The sequence below is a fragment of the Morone saxatilis genome, unplaced genomic scaffold (genome assembly GCF_004916995.1).
Source record: "Morone saxatilis isolate NCDOM2014 unplaced genomic scaffold, NCSU_SB_2.0 Contig20, whole genome shotgun sequence".
NCBI lineage: Eukaryota > Metazoa > Chordata > Actinopteri > Moronidae > Morone > Morone saxatilis.
Genome location: NW_023339763.1, coordinates 18,782,734 through 18,809,203, shown reverse-complemented (window position 1 = coordinate 18,809,203; position 26,470 = coordinate 18,782,734). Strand labels below are relative to the sequence as shown.

At 39.6% G+C, this 26,470-nt stretch overlaps 1 protein-coding gene across 1 annotated transcript in view; it reads right to left on the bottom strand.

Annotated features, from left to right (window-relative positions):
- Positions 1-10: 10 nt before the first annotated feature.
- gabra3 (gamma-aminobutyric acid type A receptor subunit alpha3) overlaps positions 11-26,470 on the bottom strand; it is a 78,339-nt gene continuing 51,879 nt past the window's right edge. Inside the window, exons 5-11 of the mRNA XM_035666626.1 lie at positions 16,651-16,871; positions 12,387-12,469; positions 11,656-11,799; positions 8,568-8,720; positions 5,948-6,153; positions 562-600; positions 11-419 (exon numbers count right to left, since the gene is read on the bottom strand). Of these exons, the coding sequence (XP_035522519.1) occupies positions 99-419; positions 562-600; positions 5,948-6,153; positions 8,568-8,720; positions 11,656-11,799; positions 12,387-12,469; positions 16,651-16,871 (1,167 nt within the window). The 3' untranslated portion in view covers positions 11-98. The remainder of the gene's footprint in view (positions 420-561; positions 601-5,947; positions 6,154-8,567; positions 8,721-11,655; positions 11,800-12,386; positions 12,470-16,650; positions 16,872-26,470) is intronic.

The window sequence follows — 26,470 nt, the reverse complement described above, 5'->3', positions numbered from 1 at the left end:
CACACACACACACACAATAAGATGTAATGGACTTGGCCTCTTGCAAAACCTGTCTAACCTCCGAAACAAACCAGATCATGCCTAGAATTTGGTCAAATTCAGTTTAGGTTGTTTGCCTTCATGATAGCGGGCTTTCTGTTGACATATGTGGCCCAGTAGCCTAAGTTGAAGATGAAGAACAGAACTGGGAAAATGATGCGCGATATCTTGTCCACTTTGCTGACGCGGTTGTAGGACTTCCTGGCCTCCGTGTAGGGGTCTTCCATTTTGTGGAGATAGGGTAGTTTGGCCGATGCTCCGGCGGCACTCTTGGAGATGGTCGTTAAACCTTGGTCTTTAGCTACGTTGATGGCGTAGGTGGTTCCGACAATGTTGAAGGTGTTGTTTGCCTTTTTGGACAGAGTCGCAGATTCTCTTCTCTGTAAAGGAAGAAGGCAGTAAAGTAAAGGTTGTCAGGAGCGAAGCACCAGACTCAACAATACTTCCATTTGAACTCATAAAGAGGAAATAGAAGCAACACCACGAGACACGACACACACAAGAACAAAACAAAAGCCTAACCATATCTTTAATCCTGGCCATGTTAGCCTGAAACGGTTCCTGAAAAGAAAAGTAGAAAAGAAAAAAAGTTTACCAATTATATTAAAATTACCCAACTTACATACTCTATTCATCAGTATCTAGCTGGAAGTACTTTTGAACATTTTACACTATTAATATTGTCAATTCAAATCTGCATCATACAAATCTGGATTGCAGAAAAAATGTCATGATAAAAATTCATGACGAAAATGATCAGGCTGCTAAAATTAGGAGTGCGGAAATAGGAACAATTCTATTTTACATCATTGCAGAACCAGGCTGGACTGGCGTCTGATACTGCTAACAGTAGCAGTAGCAGCACAGAGCAGGATTAGAAACAAAGCAAAAGAACGGTGCCTGAAAACATGTCTGACAAACTGTATCAATGAGAGCAGCCAGGCCTCTTCAGGCAAACAGCTTGCAATAAAACAAACACGACAAAGGCTGTGTGTGATAAAGCTGGCTGGAGAAACTGCCTTCTTCCTTCTACTAGAGAGAAATCATTAGGCTGTCTATCATATTGAAGTCGCACAGGGAGACAGGATTTGATTTGCTAAATTGGTGCACTCGGATAGCTAAACTTGCATCACCAGAGGATCCTGTCAGCCTGAAAGAGTACAGTGCAATGCATGCGCTAAATGTGAGAGAACAAGTAGGGCACCAAGATGGATCACCAGGCAGAGTTTTAGTTTCCAGTGTGGCATGCGAGCCTGTACCGGGGTCATTGTCTTCACACCGTTCATCCCCACTGTGGCCACTTGAAGAACTAAAGCAGTGTGCGTCACGTAACAGCGTTTCACTTTCACTGCTCCCTGTTTTCACTTTTGCTTTGAGCCCAGCTTTAATTTCTGCTCTACTTTTTCAGCTTCATTTAATTTTCCTTCCTTTCCCTTTGACTCCATCGTTTTAATTAGCATAACTAATGTCCCCTCTTTCCCCTCCTCTAAAATGCTTCACGGCGGATCTCCTTCCGCACACCGCTCATCACCAAATGTTTTGTTTGGTCTGTATCCCCAATATTCACATCTCTTCACTCTCAAAATGGAAGCATAAAAAAACGTAAGCACTTCTTAATGTCACATGTGACCAGCAGTGGAATAACAGCAGCAGGTATCACACTGATTAAGTGGTTGATGAGCTTCAGACTATCTGTCCGAGGTGATGGAGGCAGAAGGATTGAGGAGGCGACACATTCAGTGTGATCAGTGTTGTTCCTCCTCGAGGGAGCTGGACAACAGGAGGAGGATGATCCTTCAAGCTCCTCTGCAAAGACGGCAAGGGTTGTGGAGAGCTAACAAAGCTGGCAGACAGTTGATTGCATTAAACAGAGAAATGGTGAGCCGCTGCCTGAAGGAGTCTATCTCAAGTCAATTAGTACGGGGAGAGAAAGAGTCGCACTGATAGCCTCTGGATAACCAGATCCTTTCCCAGGATATCGATTGCTCCACATCTAACACCACCACGAGCCTCCTCTATCACAGCGAAGGCTAACATCAGCAGGAAAAGCCAATGACTGCTAGAACGTGTCATATGACCTTAATCATAGCCCGCTAAACTCTTCAGTCCTTGGCACTGAGGAGGTTCTTTGCCAAGCAACCTGACAAACGGGCCAAGCAAAGTCATTTTCTATGGCTATTTAGCTGGGCTGTCCTCTGCCGTATTTATATGCTCTAATTATTGGGAAACCGCGTGTGGCATTGGGCTGTGTGCATGTTTTTAAACTAAATGTGAAACTAATGTGACACAGCACATAATTTGCTTCTGGCCAAAGATTTTTGCGCACTATTCAAAGTCATTTGGCTAGCTGCGGGCGCAAATACCCCCCCCCCCGAATACAATGCATCTATTGACCTTGTCTTTGTTACTTCTGAAAATTGTTGCATCAGAATTTCTTTGTGAGTGTGATTAAATGTCCTGGGGGTAATTGTGCCTCGCTGTGTCCTGCTGTTTGGAGCTCAGTGTGTGCATGTGTGCGTGTAACCGAACCTTGTGACAGTCTGTCCCTGTCTAAGATTGGAGATGAGGTGTTGGCATATTTAATAGCCTCAAGTCTGTGAGCATGTGGGTGTATGAGCTGTTTGTGTGTGTGTGCCTTTTTTTTAAGTGGCACTAGCACTACCAAATTTCCTGTAAACCTGGTAGTTGTAGAGGCCTGAGCTGGATCACATCACTGCAGGTTGTGTGAGTGTTTTTGTAATCCAGAATCAAAGCAAACACTGGTTCCTCCGAAAACTCCTTCTTTCCTTGTACTTGTAGAGTTTATCCTTTTCATTTCCTCTTTTTCCCGCTCAGACTTCCTAAAACAGCAGCAAACATATATCTGCTTTTCACCAGATCTCAAACAACCCCATTTGTTATACTGCAAGTCTCTGCATCCAGGCTTGGTGGTGCTAATACGCAACAGATTTCAGCTAGTTTAGGATCGTCAGTCAGATACAACCACTTCATCTTGCTGTATTACAAAGGTTATTCATTGTCACAGCAGTTAGAGGAAACCAAATCCAACAACAAATCAAACAACAAAGGCGTTGAAAACAAGCCTCTAGAAATGGCAGCTACGGTTTGTTTTTTCCATCGGAGTACACAGAATTTCCATTCATAACTTGGCTCCAAAAAAGTTTTGTGCAAACTTCGCTGTACAACTCCCTGTTGTTCAGTAAATTGAGCAGCAGTGTCATGCTGGAATGTGACTGCTAGGTATGATGATGATGATGACAGGCTGTGTCTCCACCATTTCCTAACAAACTATTGTATTGAAATGTCAGTAAATGTAGTCACTTGTGCTCCAGCAGTGAAGCCCACTGCGCAACGAGCCAGAGCTCCAGCCTCTGCTGATGAAACCAGCACATAATATCTTCCACAGTGTCCAATCGTGTGTCATGGAGTGCCCAGAATACGCAGGCTTTCATTCCAAACTGTCCACCGGCTAATTTCTGTAATAAGTACACCTTCAGCCGGCGAGGGGAGAGCTAATTAGGTAGATCGCTTGTCAAACAGAATGTTAGGCGACAAGAAAGGAAGAAAATGGCACAGAAGCTCCATAACCAGCGAGGTAAATTAGTGCACATTGACTCGTCTACTGCTCACCATTTCAGTCCTAAAAAAGATGGAGCCTGGGGGTGCTGAAGTCATCGTTTGGTTCCAGTAAGAGTGGTGGCTGAAACCCTGCTTCTGGTGACTGGAGACGCTATTTTCAAAAAAGGACTCACTGAGCTAAAACTTCTCTCCTGAAAGACACTCTGTCCTTATAGATTCTCTTCTTGTAGATCCTTTCATCTTATTGTAAATATGTTAAAAAAAGGGAAAAAAAATCACGTGTAGTCTGCTTTCCAGTAGCTCATTCTGGCAGGGAGCGTGATGATGGGAGTGCATTGTCTCCCTCTGTGACCCCATTCTTTTTTATCTATCATGACAACTGCATGCTCAGCACAGCCCCCGAGAACACAGCCCAGGCTGTTGCCATTAAGACGAGGCATCAAAAGGAAGCGGGGGGAGGGACCCACCCCTCCACTCTGCTGCAATGGAACGCTGCAAATTATCCCCACAGACTGAAAAGTTCTGTGGCAGCAATATGCATTTCTGCCAATCACTCAGAGGACCAAATGTCAAGCTATAAAAAAACTGGAAAGGCTGCACTGATTGTGTCAAACAGTTTGTACATTAGTAGCAGAAAATAGATTTGTTGCACTGTCTGTCGCAGCAGAGGAAATATGTTTTGCCCTATGTTGTGTCTGTGGCTGATGGAAGCATTCCAGCAATTCCTGTGCTAGCAGCAACATAACAGCTTTTACCTAGCTACTGTTTACCACACGGACTGTGGTTTTTACAAACTTAACACCCACAAGTCCAATGTTTTAAATTTCATTTGACCTCTTATATATCGCCACTGTTCATACGTCAGTAATGAAGGTATACCTTTTCTTGCACTTCACTTCACTTCTAACATCTGAAGTGCAAATATATGGCGGCGTTTGCAGCTCTCTTGCTGTCAGTAATCAGTGTGACTTTGTAAACCCCACATGGGGTTCTGCAAATTGTACACAAACTCAGATTTGATGCTATTCTTTGACATCTTCTCGACACCATGCGAGGACCTGCTGAGTTAACGGATCTTTAAAAAAACCATCTGATCAAACCATTCATTATTAATTCATAGGTATAAATATAAATATATATTTTGACTGGAGCAAAACAGATTTCATAGTCTACTTCTCAGCACTGTCAAACCACAGTGGCAACACCTGATTGTGATCCATACCAAAAATAGCACAAATAACTTATTTGTTCCTGCCATTACTGGAACAAATTAGCCTCTTTGAAGCTATAGGCTAAATAATTCAAGAGAAACATGAGTATTTCATACATTCAGCACAGGAGCAAGTGCTTTCATTTTCCTCATTGCTTCTCTTTGCCTGCTCTGATACTAATCTATTTCATTTAATCAAACATCATAGAAATCATGGTAAATTTAAGCGCCGAGGTTATCATGTGGAACGTATTAGGTTTTATTTATGTGATTTCATCATAGCTTCAGAGAAAAAGCATCTCGTTAAGACCTCTGCATCGCTGAAGTAAAACCACAGTCCTTAAATTGAGTCAAGCCCCAAAAACGACTATGTGCCAAAGTACTCCATCTGTCTTTCTTCTTTCCTACCTTGATGAAAATGTACTCCCCGTCCTTTATTCTCATAAACAACAGCCCCCAGACTATTGACAAATTAAAAATGTGTAAACTGTGATTTATTAATTTCATGCTTCAAAATAAAAATGTCTCTCTCACCTCAGGTGATTCATTTTAAATAATGCACACTCACTGTTTAATCAGTGCGTCTATAACATGCAGACTAGATGTAAGGATGCCATCTTTTCTGGAGAAAATGAGCCTACACTGACTTTAGGATGAGACTTGAACATATGCTGCCGTCATAAATCAGGGCCAGTGTCTCTGGGAGTTTACCTCAGCTTCTGCTCTCACTGTTCCGCCCCGCTGTCCCTGTTCCATTTGGCTGTTAATGAATAAATAAAATCTCTCTTTATAGTCTTTATAGAGTACTCCGGGCTGCTTTAAGGAGGGAACTTTCTATCAGTGTTTCCAAAGTGCAATTTGCCCTCATCCCTCCTCCGGTGTAAAATGGGGACTTACTGAGCAATTTGGAGCATTTTTTAAAAAGGTTATCAAATCAAAAGATGGGGGGAAATTAATCTGGAATTTAATGAGCTGAATTTAAGTGGAGAGCGACTCCTTTCCTTTCTGCACTGTTGCATTTTGTGTTTTAGGATTACATGTTGGTGAAATGTTGATGCACGTGTGTCATCTCCATTAAAAAATAAAAAATAAAAAATAAATATATATAGAATCACTCACCCTTATTTCCATGCCCTCTTTTTTCCCATCCCATGCCCAGCTGCGCTTGGTGAAGTAGTTGACTGTGGCAAACTCAATCAAGGCAGAGAAGACAAAGGCATAGCACACAGCCATGAACCAGTCCATGGCAGTGGCATAGGCCACCTTAGGAAGGGAGTTTCTAGCACTGATGCTCAAGGTGGTCATGGTTAGGACAGTAGTGACCCCTAAGGATAAAAGGAAAACATCAGTAAATAGATTATCTTTTTAACAAACACTTTAAAGTTCATTTCTTTACAACCTGGGTCAGATTTTTTTGGTGTTTTCAAACCAACCTGGTGTATGTGTTTCAAGGCATCAGATGCCTGTGTAAAGCTGTGTCTAGTGCAGTTGAAAGATTAAAAAAACATGTCAATATAACCCAAGTTATAAAAAAAATCTACATTTGCTTCCTGATACAGAGACAGACTGTTGTCCTGTGTACATTTCATGCAAGCAATCTCAAGAGCACAATTATGTGCAAAACTCGTCTACAGTGAAGACTTATTAAGTAAATAAATGACAACACCTGTGAGTGAAAACAGACTTCCATCTATAAAAATGAATTCATCTGGAAATGAATCCTTTGCTGTATTATCTTTAAAACTTTTCGCTAATAATTTCAGTGCTGCTGGGAATGAAATGTGGTCAGACAATGGGCGGCCATCCAACCAGATAAAAGCAATCACATCATCTGTTCCAACCTATCTGATCTGATGAAAAATAGATACACGCTGGGCTCTAAAAATGAGTATTGTGTCGCAGAACAGGGAGGTCAACTCATTTCAGTTAGTCATGGGTTAGAAATTAGAATTTGTGACAAAAAGATTGATGGCTAACTATTCCCTTTTTTTAGGGACAGGGATTTATTTATGATTTAAATCTTGGTGCTGCATTTTGCATAACTTGACTATATTCCAACATTTTAACAGTGTGCTATGTTTCTATTTATCCCCGAACAGAGGGGAAGTAGTAGTCTCTATTAGCACAGTATTTAAGAAAAAGACTACTGATAATTTGAGGACACAGAGATGCTTGTAATATCAATGAGGACGTCCTTAACTAAAATACAGGTCATTAAATCTTGATATGACATAAAACCTGATAGCCCTCCAAAAAGTATTCAATCATGTCTACAAAATACAACCTGGCATCTTACCAGGGAATAGAACCAGTTTAGCTGCTGATGACCTATAACGGCTAAACACACAGTGAAAAGATACCTATTTGAGCTGATCAATGCAACTGCGTAAACAAAAAATCCAAATATGTAAACGCTGCTGGAGACTGTGTCCTTCACAGACAGTGTTTCAATCATTACACTGAGAAAAGACACTGATCACAGCTCCTCTCCTCATGTGAAGGAAATTGTTCTCTAAAAATTGAATTTCTTGTGTGATCGAAATAATTTTCAGATGTCTGCTCAAAGAAACATTATCTTGTCAGTGTGTGTGTGTGAGTGTAGAACTGAAGGAGCTGTTATTATTCGGAAGAATGCATGACAACAGGTAGCCGTAGCAGTTTTTATTTCCTCACCAACATGGTGAAAACTGCCTCTTGTTTAGCATCCTATTTAACATATAGTGTACAGCGTGTGCTATGTGATGTACATGACCAATTAGTACATTACCAAATCAAAATGCTAATTATTCAACAAAAACAGGTTTCAAGGGGCATTTTCATAGATTATGCAACACAACAACAATTGAAGGAAGACGGGCAAATTCCATGTCGTCTTTGAGTGTGTGGTGATCTAAGCAGACACAATGTTCTTAACATGGACAGTGCTAGACGGACAAATTGAATCTATTATTATTCACAGTACAAATGGAGGATAACACCGCCAAGTGTATGCAGCTTCCATCTTTCTAAATACCCATTAACATTTAGTTATTTATTTACTGTAAGATATTCTATTCAATAAAGCATGGCTTCTTTATTAACCGTGACTAAACTGATGTGATCCTCTGCCATTTATATTAAAACCTAACTGATTGATTTTGTTCCACTAGTGCAAACGTGTGATCTGACCCTTATTAAGAGTCCATGGTAGCGTTGGTGGGATTATCTCTGTTTTTAGACCTGATGTGTCTGGTTCTTTCTAAATTACCTCGAGCCCAGTGAGTAATAACGCTTCAGACCCGGCTTGCGGTTTATAGAGTTGACAAAGCAGCCGAACATCCTCTTCAAGAGCGGCAACACCTCGTCCATCACCTGCCACCCTTTTCCAATTTTATACTTTCCAACTTTGCTTTGACTTATCTTTGATTAATTAGTGTTTGCAGTTACCGAGGTAGGAGAAAGTCAATACTGTGATAAAAGCTTTGGAAAAAATAAATTAGTCATTCATGCCCATGTGCACCTAAATGCACCTAAGCTGTGTTTCGTGTGTTATGTTAATTAGAACTTTTCAAGGGGAACCTTTTTTAAACCCTCCACTTGTTTTGCAGTTTGCTGAATCATCTGATGATGTGAACAAATGCAGCTCTGAACATTTGTTTTGCTCTTACCTCATACCTCAAAAAGCAAATGATCTAAACCATTCAATTAATCATTCAGTGCATTTCTTTAAGTTGGATTAAAAACACAAGATGCCACTCACCAAATACAGTGCGAGCAGGAACCGATTCTCGGTTTAGCCAGAAGGAGACTTGAGACAGTATGACAGTCATGATGCACGGGAGGTAGGTTTGAATCACAAAATAGCCAATTTTCCTTTTCAAATGGAAATATGTTGTCATCACCACATATTCTCCTGAGGGAGAGGAGAGAAACATAGAGAGAGACACACAGGGTTATAAGTATTAATACAGCAATGCCCAGTTGGGAGCAACACAAGCTGAAATATTCAAAGTAACATTTATTAAAGTTAGAACATTAACATGTACGCTCGCTTCATCAAAGCAGCTCATAGGATTGTCTTCAGTCCCTTAGATTATCCATTAAATAATATGAAAACATAGAAAATGTCAGTTAAAAGATGTCATGTGCTTAAAAGTATTCCAAAGAGCTTGTGATGTGCACTTTGTGTAAATAAATCAAAATAAAGTCACAAAGCTGACCTCAGTTTCACTTCAGTTTAAACTAGGACTAGAAGGATGTGTATAGAAAAGCACAGAAGAGGAATTATTAAAGATTATTAAAGAGCAGAAACAAATGAAATGACAGAAGACATCACTGACTCCAATGTGTGGTGCAGATTTAATGATACAATTGTTGTTTCTGTGGAAGGAGTTAGAGGGTCATGGTAATGCAGCCCTTGTGCTATTCCTCACACACTAGAAGACTATTTGGCAGTAGTGTGTCAGAGGAAACCTTGAGTTGAGGGCCAAATGTTAATCGAAAAAAGGAACTTGAAAAAGGTCTTGAAAATGAGGTTGCATAAAGTCACTCCTTTCAAGATTCCAACAAATCTCTCTGAACATCATCATAGTCAGAGATTTACAATGCTGGTGTAAAATATGGCGATAAAAACTGTGAAATTTTAGGACTAGCACGATATGCTTATCTCCCGATTTGATACCTGGTACTTTTTATACCCCGGGTGCCGATTTGACATATATATACAAGTCTTTCTGACTTTAATTTTGGCAGTATCATTGCTATATTGCACTGTTTCACAAACGTATTGTAGTCCCATACCCCTTCAGACATTCAACCTCCAGCTACGTACCCATTTTTTCCTTTTTACCCCAGTTTGGGAATAGTGGCTATACTGCATATAAAAGTGATACATAAAATTCATTTTAAAATAAACTGCTACATTTAGCTGTTCCTGCTCATCAGCCTAGTGCCATAAGGAAATAAGAAAATAATATGTTAGGCCAGAATGAATAGAGCCCCTGAAAACTGCACACAGCACAAATGTGAGCATTTAAATGACCATCCTTCACATATGAAAATTAACTTTCAAAACCCTGACTACAACTACAGTACACTAAGAACACTGTTCTCAGAGCCACCTGTCAAGCTAATGCCAAGCCTTCAAAGGACCAGTGTGTAGAATGTAGTGGTATAGCAGGGAAGTTGTAGATTGCAGCCATTTTTGGACCTTTAAATCTCAAGATATAGATTTTCAGTGGAGTATTCCTTTAAATACAGAGGTGTGATGAACATCCGCCTGCGTCATTCCAACCCGTGATATTGAACATTTCCATCAGCTTCGGTTTTGTCACTGACGGCAGCAAATGGACAAATTCACAGTTCCCCTAAGCACCAGCTCTCATTGCCATGTCTGTAATCTGTGTTGCAAAGATATGAGAAAAACAGCCTCTCATTCCCCGAGGTGTTTTTTCTGAGCAGTCTAACCAGAGCTGAACTGGCTCAAATCCTTCCATTCCCTCCGCTCACTGTAGCCCATTAGACTTAAAGTTTGAAAAAAACATTTTAACATCCACAAGCTGAACTAGTTTATGAAAGCAATCATGTTGACTCCACCTTGGATTTTTGCACTTCTTTCCAGACTTTAGTTCAAAATACCTCTGCAATTTACTTGACTTAAGGTTAAACCACTGAACAGCACAATAATAAAGACAGCTCAAGGAAAGTGTCCTCTGTAGAGTTCTATGCGTGCTATTATTTTAACAGCTTTCAACACACTTTTTGTTTCCTAGGAAAACAGTGCCATGCAACAAAGAGGTTTCATAGCGGTTTAGTCTCCAAACGCAAGTGAAGTCTGACAGATCTCTGCGACTCGGTAGCTCACCTCCTGAGAGCAAACGGCTCCACTGCAGAGGTTACACCTCTCAAACTGGAAAGCCACTGTGGCTCAGTCGTAAGCTATGCGCTCTTTCAGTAATTACCAACTGCCCCACTGAAGCAACCTTTTATCTATAGCTTTGCAGTAATCAGAACATCAGCACTTCATCCAGTCTTCTTGCACTGTTACCTAAAGCTGGTGATTGATGTTAAAATTGCTATGCTGATGTTATTTGCTTCTATAAAAATGACGTGGCAAATTACAATTTCTTGTAAATTATAACTATTTTAACAGCACTTCGTCTGAGGTGGTTGAACTCTAAATATAACATTAGCATGTAATTGCTGCTCCTGTTGCAGCGTGTATCAGTACCCAGCCCTTGCCTTGTTATTTTTTCCCTTTATGTTAAAGTGCTACCATAAGCTTTAAGTCTCCCAGTGGGGAAATATGGAAAAACTGATTTGATTGTGTGTGACAGATAAAAGGTTTCGGCAACAGTTTTGACCATCAAATGAATATGTAATCAACACTATGGGCTCGCAGACTTTGTTTTAATGTAATGCTTATTCAAGTTGACTCTGGGCTATAGCCCGAAAACAGAATGGGAATAAGACTTTCACCTCTGGCACACCTCTTCATATTATCTTTGTAAATATGCTGAATAGTTCCCCCCCAAACCGAGTCAGTCATCATTTTCTCTCTGGACCAAAATAATTGAAGCTGAATCCAAAATGACAGAAACTGGAGAAAAGTGCAGACTGTTACTTTACGAAAACACACAAAAGAGTGCCAGTGTATGTCAACAGAAAAGTAGGATGGCAAGTTAATTTACTTCCAATGTTATGCAGAAAACCTAATAACAGTTTATGTTTCAAAGGTAGGAGTTTCATCCCACTAATTTTGTTTAACTGCTTGCAGTATCCTCCATCAAAATATTCGGTATGTCCGCAAAATCTGTCAAATCTGCTGTCTGGGCTGGCATGTAGTGTACCTGTGCTGGAGCTGATGGTTTCTTTGCCAATAACGTGTCCCAGTAGGTCATACTGGTTCAGCCTGGAGCCATCCTCTGCAACAGCAACGGACCTCTCATCTCCCTGGGTCCACAGGTAGATCACCTCGTTATTGGTGTAGGCATCTGGGGAAAAGGGAAAAGGGAAATAAACAGTAGAAAACATGGATTAGGAATCAACAAGGCGTCTTTTTTATGTTATTCTCTTATCTGTCCACACTGTAGAACCGATTTGGTAAAAACTTTCATGGTGCAGATGATGTATTTTGTGATTACTTTAAGTTTTTCTTTAGCGCCGTAAGGTCAAAAATTTAATTTGTCCAATACTTCTGTAAAACTGATGACATTACAATCAGCCTCAGGTGTACTTTGTGTTTACGGTTAGCAGTTACCAATTGTTCGCATGCTAACACGCTACATTAAGATGGCGAGCATGGTAAATATTACCTGCTAAGCATCAGTATGTTACTATTGTCTTTGTAAGCATGTTACACAACTCTTACTTCAAGCCAGTGGTTGACTCCTTTTGCTAGGTTGCTTAAAGAAAAACTTATGACAGTTATCCCATTGTATCATATCTATAGTGGTGAGTGAAGTTTGAGTCCTCTGATGTTTTTCCAGTTGCTAACACTCGCAGAGAACAATCATTACTTTTTCTGCAGTGCAATTTGACATCAAACTCTGTTTTGTTGTGACCATCTGGACTGACTTACAACTTCCAAATTTCAGGGGACAGGCGTGCGCATCCATCGGGAAATCCTCAAGGTGCATGGGGCACTCGGCATGAATGGTCAACCTGAGTGGGGGGCAGAGAGAGACGGGGAGAGACAATACCTCACTGGTCAGACTGCGGTATGTATGAGGCGGCTGTTACAAATACATCCTACCTATATCACAAGACATAAAACGCAGAGTGCACTTTAAAGAAGAAAACCAATGTATTGTTTTTTACACGACACACTGACTGCTTGCGTATCAGAGTACTCAAGTCATTTTAAATCCACAGTCTGTACATTTGAAGAAAAACGGGAGGGAGGGCAGACATTGCACTCTCTCCTCCCTCATGTAGCCACCAGTGCTAATGAGAGCTCGGCTGACTGACAACAAAGAAAAAATCTCCAGAGAGCACCAGAGTTTATTTCATTTGGTCAGATGGCCGAGCCACGAAACACACTCTGTAAGTAAATAGAGAAATGGTGCATATTATCTCACTCATACATGTTTAATCATCATGGGGATTACATTTGCTGAGTTCAAACAAAACAGCAACCCATAAAACTGTCCTACAGTGGACTGAGTTACTCATAAAATGGACCACAAACTGGGTTATCGTAACTCAATTACAACATTTATAGTCCATGCATCAATCCAAAATTGGGTTATTTTAGCAACCGGGATAGGAACAGAATATCTGAGCAAATAAATGTAGTTAGTGTATGTGTAATTCTCATATGTCAGCTGTGACTATAACTTGATTATTTCTACAGTTTCATGCTTGTATTTTTCTATTTTATTTGTCGTATACCCTGGTAGCGTGTACAGATTTGACATGTAAACGTGTATACTCTATGAATGATAAGTAGTTTTGTGAGTAGATTCATTTGGTCTCACCATTGTCAACACGGGTTCATGTTGCAGGATGTTCCATTTATGAAGTTTGTTGCAGCCCCAGTATTAAAACTACTATTATGGGCCACTTCTACAGACAAACTTATTGTTCCTAATTAGCTCCTTGTTTTGCACTTGCAACAACTCTGTGATCCATTTTATTACACCCTCTTGGCTGCTCTCTGGTGCTGCCTCATTACAGATAAGTGGCTCAGTAACTACGACAATGAATGCAATACAACATAAATCAAATGTGAGCAATACACGCTGCATATCATACAGCACTTAAACCGGCAAATAATCGACGAAATTAATGTCATTCCTTAGCTGTTCTAACAGTTCTGACAGAAACTAAACCAAAACATAAAATAAATAAATAAAATAAAATAAAAGATTACAGACAACACAATTAGAATTACTTTGATCAAAGACAACAAAGCAAGTTGTCTTTGTGCAATGGAAAAAGTTCATATTAAGTATATAGCAAGACCAAGGGTCTACACCAATGTTAGCGGCCTGTGAGGATATACTTATAGGCAGCGTGCTCAATGTCAATGCTAGCATGCTCATTTTTAGCAGGGATCATTTTTACCATGTTTATCATCCTACCTAACATTCGCTACTGAGCACTATACACAAAGTACAGCTCAGTAGTTTTTACCTTATGGTGAGGTTAGATAAAAAGTTATGCGATAAGCTAATTATTTGAATTCATCCTGAGGAGGACATGAATGTCTTTACCAAATTTCATAGTAATTTCTGGAATAGTTGCTGAAACACTGAGCTAAAAACCAAGTGTTGGATTTCAGTTGGTGCTGCTAGATGAAAAGTGGGGGGATCACCAAAGTCTGTAAGATTCATTCTGGGGACCATGAATGTCTATACAAAATGTCACAGCCATCCATCCAATAATTGTTGCGCTTTCTCATTCTGGACCAAAGTGGTATACTGACTAATATTGGCACCCGCTATGCCACTAGCATGGCTAAAAGGCAAGATATTGTGTGGATTATACAGTACAGATAGTATTTATTTATTTATTTAGTTAGTTTTCTATATCCTAAATATAACATATGTTCAAAATCCAACAATTTTTTATAAGTTTTATAACTTTAGGGCAGCATTGCACCAACTGTACTTGCACAGCAGTGAGTGTTTAGTCGTGCATCATTGCTCCAGTGGATCCTGATTTTTTTTGGAAAATACTTTCACTTTTCACTCTGAATGGATATCCCCAAATATGGCTGCACAGTTGTATTTGTTTTTGGTGATTCATAAGCTGTGAAGTCCAATTCAGGGATTTAAAAATACATAAATACAAATAAATAAATAAATTATTGCAAGTTTGAACCACAAATATCCAATACTGCCTTTGATGAGTACATTTAAAATTTTAATATTCTCTATCAGGGAAACATAATTGCTTTAGTAGCCACATAGAGTTTGAGCTAAATTGAGGTGAACTGAGAGTGAGTGATAAACGCTCTCACACAAAAACGAGACTGCAGCAGCACAGGCAGACAATACCAGCTCCCTCAATTCAAAATAATGACGCAATCCTGCAGAGCGGAGGCCTTCGCAGCATTTGTCAGCTCAGATGCTGTAGACGTGCTGATTAAAGGGATTTAAGTGTAAATCAACACAAGGTACCACTGTAATGTACTTCAGACTAAACTTTCTTTAAAAATAGATGGATTTATTTTCTAAAGCCTAATACCTGTCAAGTGTGCTCAGGCAAATTTAAGTTATCAGTCTCTTCATTCGTGTGTTAACAATACAGCCAAAGTTTAGTCATTTAGATCCCCTTCAACTAAACAGCCAATGCTCCATTATGAAGGTAAGGTGGCCCATGATTTGAAGACTTCTTTGGTCTAATACTCAATAAAAAACACAATAATTTCTTATGACATTGTCCTGCTGTTAGTTAAAATAGAAATGGCCAAAAAGAAGACTTTAAATACCATGAATAAACTACAGGTTCTGAATAAACCCCACTGCAAATGCAAGACTCCAGAAATTAAGTTTGAATTGGTAGCTTGAACATGAATACAAATGTGGTGACAGAGGTTTATCATACTTTGCTTCATCATACTTCTTCATCATCTTACCACACATTTACACACAGAATTTGTAATACTCCATTAGAGCTCAGATGTCTTTATTGGCCTTGGCAGAACTGCAGCTGCATCAAATCTACTCATGCGGGACTACAAAATAAACTTCTTTCACTATTTCATTTTCACCCTTGGAAATCAATACTGACCTTATGGACAAGCATCATCAAAATATTTCTTTTCAAGTGATTCATGGCTTTGATGCAAAGCTGAAGGGAAGGCTGATTGACAGATTCAATGATTAGATGGACTGAATGATTATTATATATTATTTTTTTCAGTACTGTAAATAATGATAACTGAGTGTGACTGTCTTGGTAGTTGATGCTATTTACATTAACATCCGCACAATGCCTACCTTTGATCAGCTCCCCACAACTTTAGTTTAATCCCTTGACTGTTCATCTAGCACCACCATGACACTGACTTACATGGTTTTAAGTGTCTCAACAACTATGGGATGAATTGCCATTATACTTTGCTGCAGGTATTCAGGATGGACTTTGGTCATCCTCTGACTTTAAATCCAGCACCATCAGCAGGTCAAAATCTCATTTTCATTGACTGTGTAGTTCGTTGACTTTCTTTCTAAGCTATCCATGTTCAATGCATCACCTTTTGCTACATTGCTACGCTTGGCACGGGTGCTTCTGACTGCCATTACTTCAATAGTAACTTAAGTTGAACTGTAGTTCAAGCTCTTGTGTTAATTTCAGTGCACAGCTAGGCTTATACAAGCACTGTTTATAAGGTTAATGGCCCCCCAGCCAACTATTTGCACCATATAACATCATTATTGTTTCGGTGGTGTTTGGCCTCTCACCAAGCTTTTAACCAGACAGTAACATACTGTGAATCACAGCTGAGCTGACAGTGAGGAGCTCCGCTGCTAAAAGCTTCTGATTTGGTCAGTGACCATGGTGATTCAATGAAGTCAATTCAGATGGAAAAGTCTGTGTTAGAAATTCATTTTTACATGTACGGAACACTGATGCCTGCCAGCCTCAGCCGTACTTGGGGTTAAGTCCTTATTAGCAAATATTAGCATTCTAACACACTAAACTAAGATGGTGAACATGGCTAAAATTATACTGGCTGAACATCAGCATGTTAGCATTATCACTGTGAGCTAGTTTGCATGCTTTGTGCATTTAGTACAAAGAACCAGCTGTAGACTCTTACTCTAGTTAAAGTACAATATTCAACACAACAAAATGTCAGCATTGACTGGGGAGGAATTTCATAAGTGGCTCACCTCATCGTGTAGAGAAGCGTACCGTTGTCGACTAGTCGTAGCAGTTTGTTAGGAGTCGTCATGTTGTGGGCCACAGATTTCTTTCCGTTGTGGAAAAAGGTATCAGGAGTCCAGATCTTACTGGCCAGGAGGTTGTTGAGGGGTAAAACTTGCATAGGCCCGTCAAACTTCAGCCTCTCGTCCCTCCAGCTCTGACGGAAGAAGACATCGATGGTGTACTCCTGAGGGGAAGAGAGTGCAGATTAGTTGGCAAGAGTTTACAGAGATGGAACATGGCACTGGTTATATAGAGGAAATCCAACCTATTAAACCCTTTTCACATTTGACCATTTAATTTGATTTCATTGAACTTTATTGTCATCGCAAGTACAGGTACAAAACAACGAAATGCAGTTAGCATCAACCAGAAGTGCAAAGTAGTAAAGTGCAGAGTAATTTACAAATGTAGAGGTAAGCCATGCTCAGTCACTGACTTACTGGGACACTTAATGGGATGGAGCCACTGTTATTAGTTATACCTGTTCTTCTCCTGCTTCCATGAGGAAAAAAATAAGTTTTTCTCAGAACTGGAGAGGATTTCTTCTATACACTGTTCTCCCGACTGGCTTCAGTAAAAGTTTGACTATGTTATATGATTCGTTGACCTCATTGGTTGAAGTTCACCCATGACAGACAGTGATAGACAGTATGTTTTGAGAGTGCCTGCCCTTCCAGTACATTTTCCACCAACAACTTCCCATATGGTTTTGTCTTAACAAACCATCTGGTTATTGTCAAATATATTGTATTTTCAAAATGATGTATTCCTGCATCATGTAATTGCTACTCTGCTAACAATGCAGTGTTTATCTTTCAAAGCCTAACCATGGACTGAGACACAAATGACAACAAATGAGAAACCTTGTAATACATCTGTTTCATGTTTTATTAATATGCAACAAAGTCTTTCTGTGTTGTCACCAACACATGACACGAAAATAAAATAAAATGAATGCAGGAAGTAGCCAGTCAAAAGGAATTTATTTCACATTATTCATTCAATAGGACTTGGTGTCCTAGCAACAGACTTCCTCATCAGCTGCGTACAGCGGCTGTGCAGACTGAAATCAGCCGTCTTAACAGAGTGAGACAGGTAAGCTGTCTGTATCTCACGCAGCAGTACACATTATCGGTGATCAATAAAAGCACGCAGTATGTGTCCCTCTTTCATCCTCTTTGTGCTTTTGCTCATACGGTGAAAGGGTTTGCCTACTGTACTGCTCACCAGTGAGCTGTAACTGGCTTTTCCCTTTGCGACAAAACTCATAAAGCCATTTCTCAGTGGCTTTAACAACAGGAAGCCAGCATCCTCAGCAGGAGAGGTGTACAGCTTCCACTCAGCACATCAACAGGGCACCTCTAAACAGCGCAGGATGGACGTCTGTTAATTGATGTGATTGACCTCCTGGCGGCCTGCATACCTACAGTACCATGAAAAAAGTAATCACACTGCATCTGTGCTGGCAACAGTGCTGTTAATAAAGCCCGCGGAGAGCTTCACAGACAGATAAAAGCTAGAGTGTGACAAACTCGTTTCCCTCAACCACTGTCTTCTTTTTCCTACCTATTGAGTTTTGTTCCTCATTTAATTACATTCTCTGTTCAGTTTTGTCTACAACTTCTACACATCTAATAAAAAAAAACACAAAAAAATCTATGCTATTTATACCACATTGATTTTGTTCATGAATTAGCCCAGTGCAGGCAACAAAGGACTCTCCAGGCCAAAAGAAAGAGACTGATGAACACATACAGGCACTAGGACACATGCTATATGGTGATTTATCGTTCCGTGTTCCTGTGTATCTTTCACCAAAACTTTCCAGCAACACTACAAGAAAGTTTGTTATAAGCTCACAGAGAAAGACTAGACCATTTAAATCTCCATTACCACAGTTATACACAGTCTTTGCACTTTATTCTTCTTGCCCTTTCTTTACGAGAACCAACAACACTGCCAAATCTCATCCCAATCAGTGTAAAACCTCCAATGATGAATAAATAGATAAAAGTGTGCTTGGCCCATCTGGGCGAAGCCATCATTTGTTTGTTCCCCTTGGAGAGAAATCTTCTGTAAACACAGGGAATTAATTTGAAGATTAAAAGACAGGAATGAGGAAAAGCGTAGTCAATCTCCACACAAGGCCAAATGGCACAATCAGTTCAAATGCCAGCTGGTGTTCCTCCAGGGACTGAGTGATTGATTTCTCCTTGACAGAGGAGACAGAGCAGAGCTTCTACCCAACACTAGTTTTCAAATGTCTTTTTTAATAGCATTGACGATCATGAATAGATTTACTGTAGCAAACTGTAATTTAAATGGCACTTTAAAACACATTCATGGCACCTGAATGACAGTGTTACAAATAGATTCATGAGTACAGAATCACTCTTTACAAATAAAACGCCGATTTTTTGTATGCCTGTGCATATTTTTGGCATCCTGCCTTTATTAGAAAGCATAGGATAGAGACTCAGCTTATGTGGGGCAAATTGCCTGCCACAACAGTTCCTTGAGGGATTGGAAGTGGGCCATTGGAGATAAGTTGTACATGTCTTTTGGCATCAAGACACCCCTACATACAGATCAAACAATTCTACAACTTTTAAATGTATCCAAAATCTATTAACTATTTGTATTTATATTGGAAATTACCTAAATATAATGAAATCCTGTATCTGACAAAAAGATAAAAACAATTCACTGTTAATAGCAATACAATGTAATTGTAGGGCCGCAAAATTATTTAATTATTAATTCATCCGTTTTTTTTATTTAAAAAATGTACTACTTAAACCTGCTACAATCAATTATCATGCAGTTGCTCTCAGTTCCTGTGTTGCAGTGTCTTTCAGCTAATTGTTTTGGTTTTCTGGCCCACAGCATACTGCTTTGGTTCATCCTATTCTGACTCACAGGAAGTAATCTGGAATAAGCCTGCCATTGGCCCACTATTGTAGTCCGCAGTCAAGTGGTTTTCAAAGTCCCTGACGCGAAGACAACAACCTCTGAGCTGCACTCAGAAATGTTTTTCCCCCTATACCAGAACGATAATGGTTTCATCCAGACATTTTATCCAGTGTGAGACTAGGTTAAACCTCACATGCAACTTGGCTACCAGACATCCCAAGATAATTATGTTTTTTTGATGGTGCGGTTACTTGTGCTCTCTGCAGACACATGTCAGTATTTCACGTACTGGAAGCTTCACTACTGCTACAGTTAGGCTTTTCCTCTATCACTGAGGTGAAGAAGTTTTATGGAGTCAAATCAGGTTACATTTAATAGAGTCATCTAAGTTGTTGCATATAAACAACATATATGAATACAACAGTTATGAATATTCTTGTATATCGTGATTCTTATATACCTGATCTTTTCTGCCACATGTAGTGCAGAGCCCTATAAATGGAAATGAATTGGGTTAAACAATCTGTGTTTAATGGTGTAAAAATCACTGTCCTATATGCCATAACTAAATGTGTGTCTAATGTTTTCAAGTTGAGGTTAATTACTGAACACTTTCAGTGAATACTGTAGGATTGTCACAGCAGGGTTCCATATGAAGAGAAGAAGAATAAAAAAATAAATAAAACAACAGGAAGAACGAGCATGTCACGAACAAACAGAAATGTCTTCTTTGCTCATATGTGAGTGTCTCAGTGGAACAGGAGCAGTGGGGAGAAGCAGCCAATAGCAGGGCTTAAGTAGTGAGAAAATGATGAGAATGACAGGAAATGAGGAAAATGATAGGAAAGGCTGATAGGATGGCAGTTAAGGTAGGATGTACAGCAGACTGGGCTAAATGAGTCTAGACGTTAAATAACGACATTGTCTGGTTCTCTGATAATGGCAGGAAGGTTGTGTCTAATATCTGATAGAATATTAATGCAGCCTTTTATCTTAAATTAATGAGTTCATTAAATTCTAAACATTTAGTTATTAGATCACATTTTAATAATGGCATCATTTAGTTTTAATTTGGTTTAACTCAATGAATATTTTTCTTTCGACGGCGTATTTCAGTCAGTTGATCTGTTGTGGTTTTGCAGCCGATGTACAAGCCTTTTTCTTTGCACGTCATTGAATTATTGGGTTAATCAAACTACATATCTGCTGCTCAGTTTGAAAGCTACATTTTTTCCTTCCCTAAACATATTACAAAACCCAATTAATGATATATCTGAGCGTACAATGATCCAAACAAGTTGCTGAGTCCCGGAAAATGACATTTCAGATTATTTCTGCACAGTGGCTCATTGTCCAGTGTTCGTACTTGGCTACAACGTGACGTGCACATTTCGTTTACCTACATTAGCTGACTGGTTTGACAAGTTTGATTTAGTGCGCCTGACAAGATCTGTTTTGCGAGAGAGCCGTTTCCCCAATTAATGTGCAGAAATGTTGCGTGTGATATATGTTATGTTGTCTTGTTTTTGACAGTCCACAGCAGACCAGAGATAACATTCTGATTAGCTGGTGTGGTGATGACACAGACCACTTCCTGGAGGAAGTGCATCCATTCGACCTGGCTCTTCTGAACTTCCCATTCTGTTCATTGTAATGATTAGTCAAAGATTTGATTAATGTCTTAATTACTAATCCATCTTGCTCTCGGGTTGTCAATTATCCTCTCTCGCTTCGCTTCTGGTGTGCTGTTCACCTTTCCCTGCTGGGAGTCTAACCTGTGTAAGACTTGCAATGAGCTGTGAATCCCATACCAACTCCAATTATCTTCTGTGTTCACCACCTTCTGCAGCTCTGAGGCGTAAACGTGTTTTAGCACTTGCTACACAGTTCCGACAAATATAATCAGCCTAGAATGTTGAAGTGGTAAAGAAAAGAAGGATATGTAGCAATGGACATGTTTATGCCAGTAAATATGCAATGCTTTTTTTTAAAGAGACCATTAAATGACTGTTATTGTGTGCTGCTCTCAGGGAAAAAAAACGTAAGTGGCTCACATTCAAGAAGCTGCAAAAACAGCCGAACATGGATTGTGGTTTTATCTAAATACTGAAAAGGTAAACATGTCCCATCTTGTGTCACCGTTCACTCAAGTGTTTTTGGTAATCACATTGCGATAACTGGCTTTACACATTTTAATTGGCCTTTCTTCACGGCCAAAATGTATGACTCACACTGTGTGAAAATTAGTCTGGAGAAATCAATTCAGCTTTGATATTGGGCTTAATCTGCACAGTGTCTACCCGTGCCTGCTTTAAATGGCCTAAAAATAACACAAAAAAATAACCTTTAGTTGCCATTGCTGGAATTTTTAAGAGACAGGGTTGTCATGTGAATGATCATAACAATCTGATAGGCATGAAAGTGAAAATCTAATGTAAGCCAACAAACATTTGAAACATTTTTATTAAAACCTTGAAAAGACCTGTTGGTATGCTTTTTATTTTCAAGATACAAACATCTCCAAACAGAGAGACCACTGTAGAAGAGAATAAGTTATATAAATGTATAATCTGTCTGAATTGTATGGTATTCATGTCGGAAGTTAAAACAATGATGAAATCAGATGAAAAAATTGATACAAGACCTGTTTTTCAGCACAGATTTCTATGGATTTTTACATGATATACACGTGTCAAACAACACCACTTTCACAACATGAGGCTGCAATAGTGAATATGCTCCAATCCAGTTGGATATCTTCTTGGGGCTCAGAAAATGAATATGTTGAATCTAGGGCCAACGCAATAGGTTGCTCTTAATCTGGAAAAAAGAAATTCCCATCACTTGATTGTTAAATGATCAGTGTACTTGAAAGTGTTAAAGTGTCGTGTTACCTGTGGCTGCCATTTAAAAATAAATAAATAAATAAAAAATATAAAAGGTGTTAGAGTGTGAAAAGACTGTACCTGCTCTGCTTTTAAATTGTTTCCACCCTGCATATGAATCATATTGTGACACTGGGGAACACGATGACCCGTATTTTGAGTGAAATCAGCCCTATTTTAAGAGTATAGTTATTTTTTCCTAAAGGTGTGCCTGTGAGACAAATTTCAAATTATCATGAACAGGGACTAAAATGAGCTTGCAAGTCTTTGAACAAGGTCAACATGATTGATGCAGAATCCAAGAGTTCAACTTAAATTTTAGTAACACAAATCTCCATCTGTTCTCTTCAAAAGACCTTGAACTGCTCAGATATTTTGGAGTTTGAGTTTTCCTGAATTTTAAGCACATGGCTGGGTGCTGAAAATCTCAGATAGTCCTGAAATGTTTACTCCCAGAGATTGTGAAACCCTGGTGAGGTCAGGCCGTCACTCACATCTTTGTCAAAGCAAGCTTCAGCACAGTACCTGTGACAGCCTCAATCGCTTCCCATTCCATCAGAGCCCACATGTCAAATCCCACCATGAAACACGTAAATGTGCCGTGACATGACTGCATACATGTGACAGAGATGTGACTCCATAGACAGGAAAAAAGACAAGAGGAAAAATCAGCAAGAGGAAATAAGAAAGGGGAGGCTTGAGGTAGGGAAACACCAACCTACTTACCAGAGATCAGCGTCAAGATCGTAAAACCCACATTCGGGGTCTTTGTGTGACACACTGCAGAAATCTGCCGTGGTCAGACATGAATCTAAACAACGTGCCTTGTTATTGGCCTAATATTCGAGTTTCACTCCGATTATGCAGTTAGCTTCCTTCCTGTGGCCACAGTGGCACACTAGAGGCAGATGTGGCGTATTGGGGTCCAAGTGAAGGCTGAACGAGTAGCCCTCAGGGTGAGCGAGAAGCAGACATTTCTGGGACACTTGATGTTACAGAGATGGGTAATTGGACCACTGGATGTACACGACTTAAAGTATGAGATGCCTAGGGTATAGAGTGTACTCTGTCAAGGAACATCTCAGTTTTAACAGTCTCTCATAGCTTTTATGCTCCATATTTTTAGCCATGCTAGCAGCGGGGCCCTAGGGATAGCGTTGTCTGTCGGTCTGTCCACCACATTGGTCCAGACTGAAATATCTTGACAATAGATGGATGGATTGCCATGGAATCTAGAGGATGAATCCCAGTATCTTTGCACACGGTAATGGTTCCTAGGCAATGTTTTCGACTGACTTTTGTGATCGTGCCACCAGCAGGTTTGACATTTGTTGTTTTGAATGAAATATACCTCGACAACTGTGATGGATTGTTCTCCTCAGGACAAGTGATTGTTGTCATAAACCAAAGTATGGGACAAACTGAAATACTGACCTGATAATGGCACTAAATTTAAAATTCAGGGTATCAGGAAATACCTGCAAAACTAATGGCATTCCCAGCAGACTCAGCTTTAGTGCTTGATATTTGGCAAATATTAGCATGCTAACATGCTAAACTAAGACCATGTTAAACATATCTCATCAGCATGTTAGCATTGGACTGGCACCAGCCTCTTAGTCTTGTTGGTCATTTATCAGTAATGCATTTCATGAAGTTAATTAAGTACTTAAGTCCAAACAGATGTTGAATTCAAGGTCACTTGAAGTTTATGTGGTGAATGTGCTTCAAGCAATTTAGAAAATGACACTTTTTCAAAGGTAGGTAACAAGAGCCTTTGCAGAATGTGCAGTAGCACTCACTGACTTGGGTGATTTGTATTAAGTGCCAAGCACAATCCAGCGCTATCTCTGTGTGCATGTGCTTCCTCTAGCCCTCTCCTCCACTCCCACAAAGCAATATGCTTATCTCCATCCTTTTAATCCTTCAATGCTCTCCCATTCAATCTAAAACACAAGCCTTAAATACATTTCCTCATGTCTTTTTACAGCTTCAAGGTAACTAATTAATTCCAAAAATCAACATGGATAACCTGTGTTTCACTTTCATTTCCACACTAATATAAAAGCTGATTTTATATTTTTACCTTTCTGAGTGTGTATGCTCACAGATATTCAACCAGCAGGGGTGAATCTGGGTTTAGTCTCCTGCATTGCATCAAAAGCAATGGTAGGTTTACAGAGTGGTATATTAGTTTATTGAGAGGAAGTACTTTGAATTCAATGTGTATTAAAGAATTAACAAGGTTGATTTAATGACTCATTAAACAAATCTGGAAGGAGACAAGTAGCTTTGACAAAACAATGACGCAGTAACACAATAACAAGAAGTAGATTAAGAATTAACTTTTTACATCCTTAGCAGCCTATAGCTGATTTTCCTAACTTTATTTTAATGATTAAACACTGGTGAATTGTCTACGATACAGAACTTTGGTGAACACATCAAGGAAATGTCTTAAAAAAGCTTCTTTCCACCTCTGAAATACCTCCAGGATTAGTCATTTCCTCTCCTTTAACTGACCTAGAAAACTGGTCCATGCTTTTGTTTCCCAGAACTGTTTACTGCGATACTCAATACTCTGAGGCTGTCCTGCTCCACACTCAAACAACACATCCGACTCATTCTGAACTCAGTAGCCTGGAAGCTCATGAACCAGAAAACCCGATTGCACGACCCTGACCTACTGTAGATTTGCCTTCTTTGGCTCTGAGCACCAGAACTCAAGAGTGTCCTCAAAGCCCAAATACTGTTTTTAAAAATCATGAAAATAACTCACCCCCTCAGTACATCACACATTTACATGAACTGTAAACCTGATCCAGCTCTCCGCTTTCTAGATGCAACAGTCCTTGTTATTCTCTGAACTTAAAAAAAAAAAATGAACCACCATCTCACCCACTCACTCCCAGAGGGTGCCCTCCCTTTTGGAAATGGGCACAGATTTCAGTAATTCAGACCCCTCATTATTCAAGTCCAGAGTCAAGACCTATTTATTTAGTGCAGCCTACTATCCACATTTGCTCACTGTACTGTATAATCGTCGGCCTTGTCCTCTCATTCCCCCCAGATCTCTCAGTGCTGATCTGTGACCAATGCTTTGTTCTTGTGGGTATCATGCAACCCCATATAATATCTCACACACACATTATACCTATGTGAATGCAGAATTTGAGTGCACAAAATCATTTCCCACTTAAATTCACAAGTTACAAATGTAACCAAAATGCACAAAACTTAAGGTTGTTCCCAGAATAACTGCCTACAACAGTGTGTAACAGAAATTAAACAGTAAACCGATACAGACAAAAAGTTGAAAAAAAGATTTTGCTTTATACACCACGTATATCACACAAATAAAAGATATACAATATAAAGATAAAGACATTGCAAAGCATGTATGTTGTCTGTTCCATAGTGTAATGTTTCCTGAAAGCCAAAGTCTGATCATCTTTTGAGACTAGACTGTAGAGCATCTTTAAAGGAAACGCTTGGAGCCTTTATGCAGCGTTCATGTGCATATAGAGACAGAAAACGCAGCGTAGCCTGGGGCTAGACTGAGCCTTGCCTGGGTAATGATCAGGAAAATCCTGAAATCATCCAAAAAAAAAAAAATCGATATGTTGATGCTACGTTTCCACATCTGGGAACAGTCAAAACTTTCGCAGCTGCTGTAAATAGGACCAAGGTGTGTGTGTGTGTGTGTGTGTATAGACTATTTTGCCTTTGTCAGAAGGCAGAAAACACCTGCTGTGACCTCCCTAACTTTTGCTCTGGTCAGATCACAGTACCACAAGTGGGTTGCTATGTCCTGTACAACCATCATGCGCGCCACTGACTGTACTTGGTGCCGTTTGCCGTTGATTCATGATGGTGCCAAGTGAAGCATGTGAAGAGAAAAAAAGATTGGGGCTAGAATTGAGCCCTGAGAGACCCTAAAGGTGATATCTGCTGAAAAAGATAAAGCACCGTCTATTGTAATATA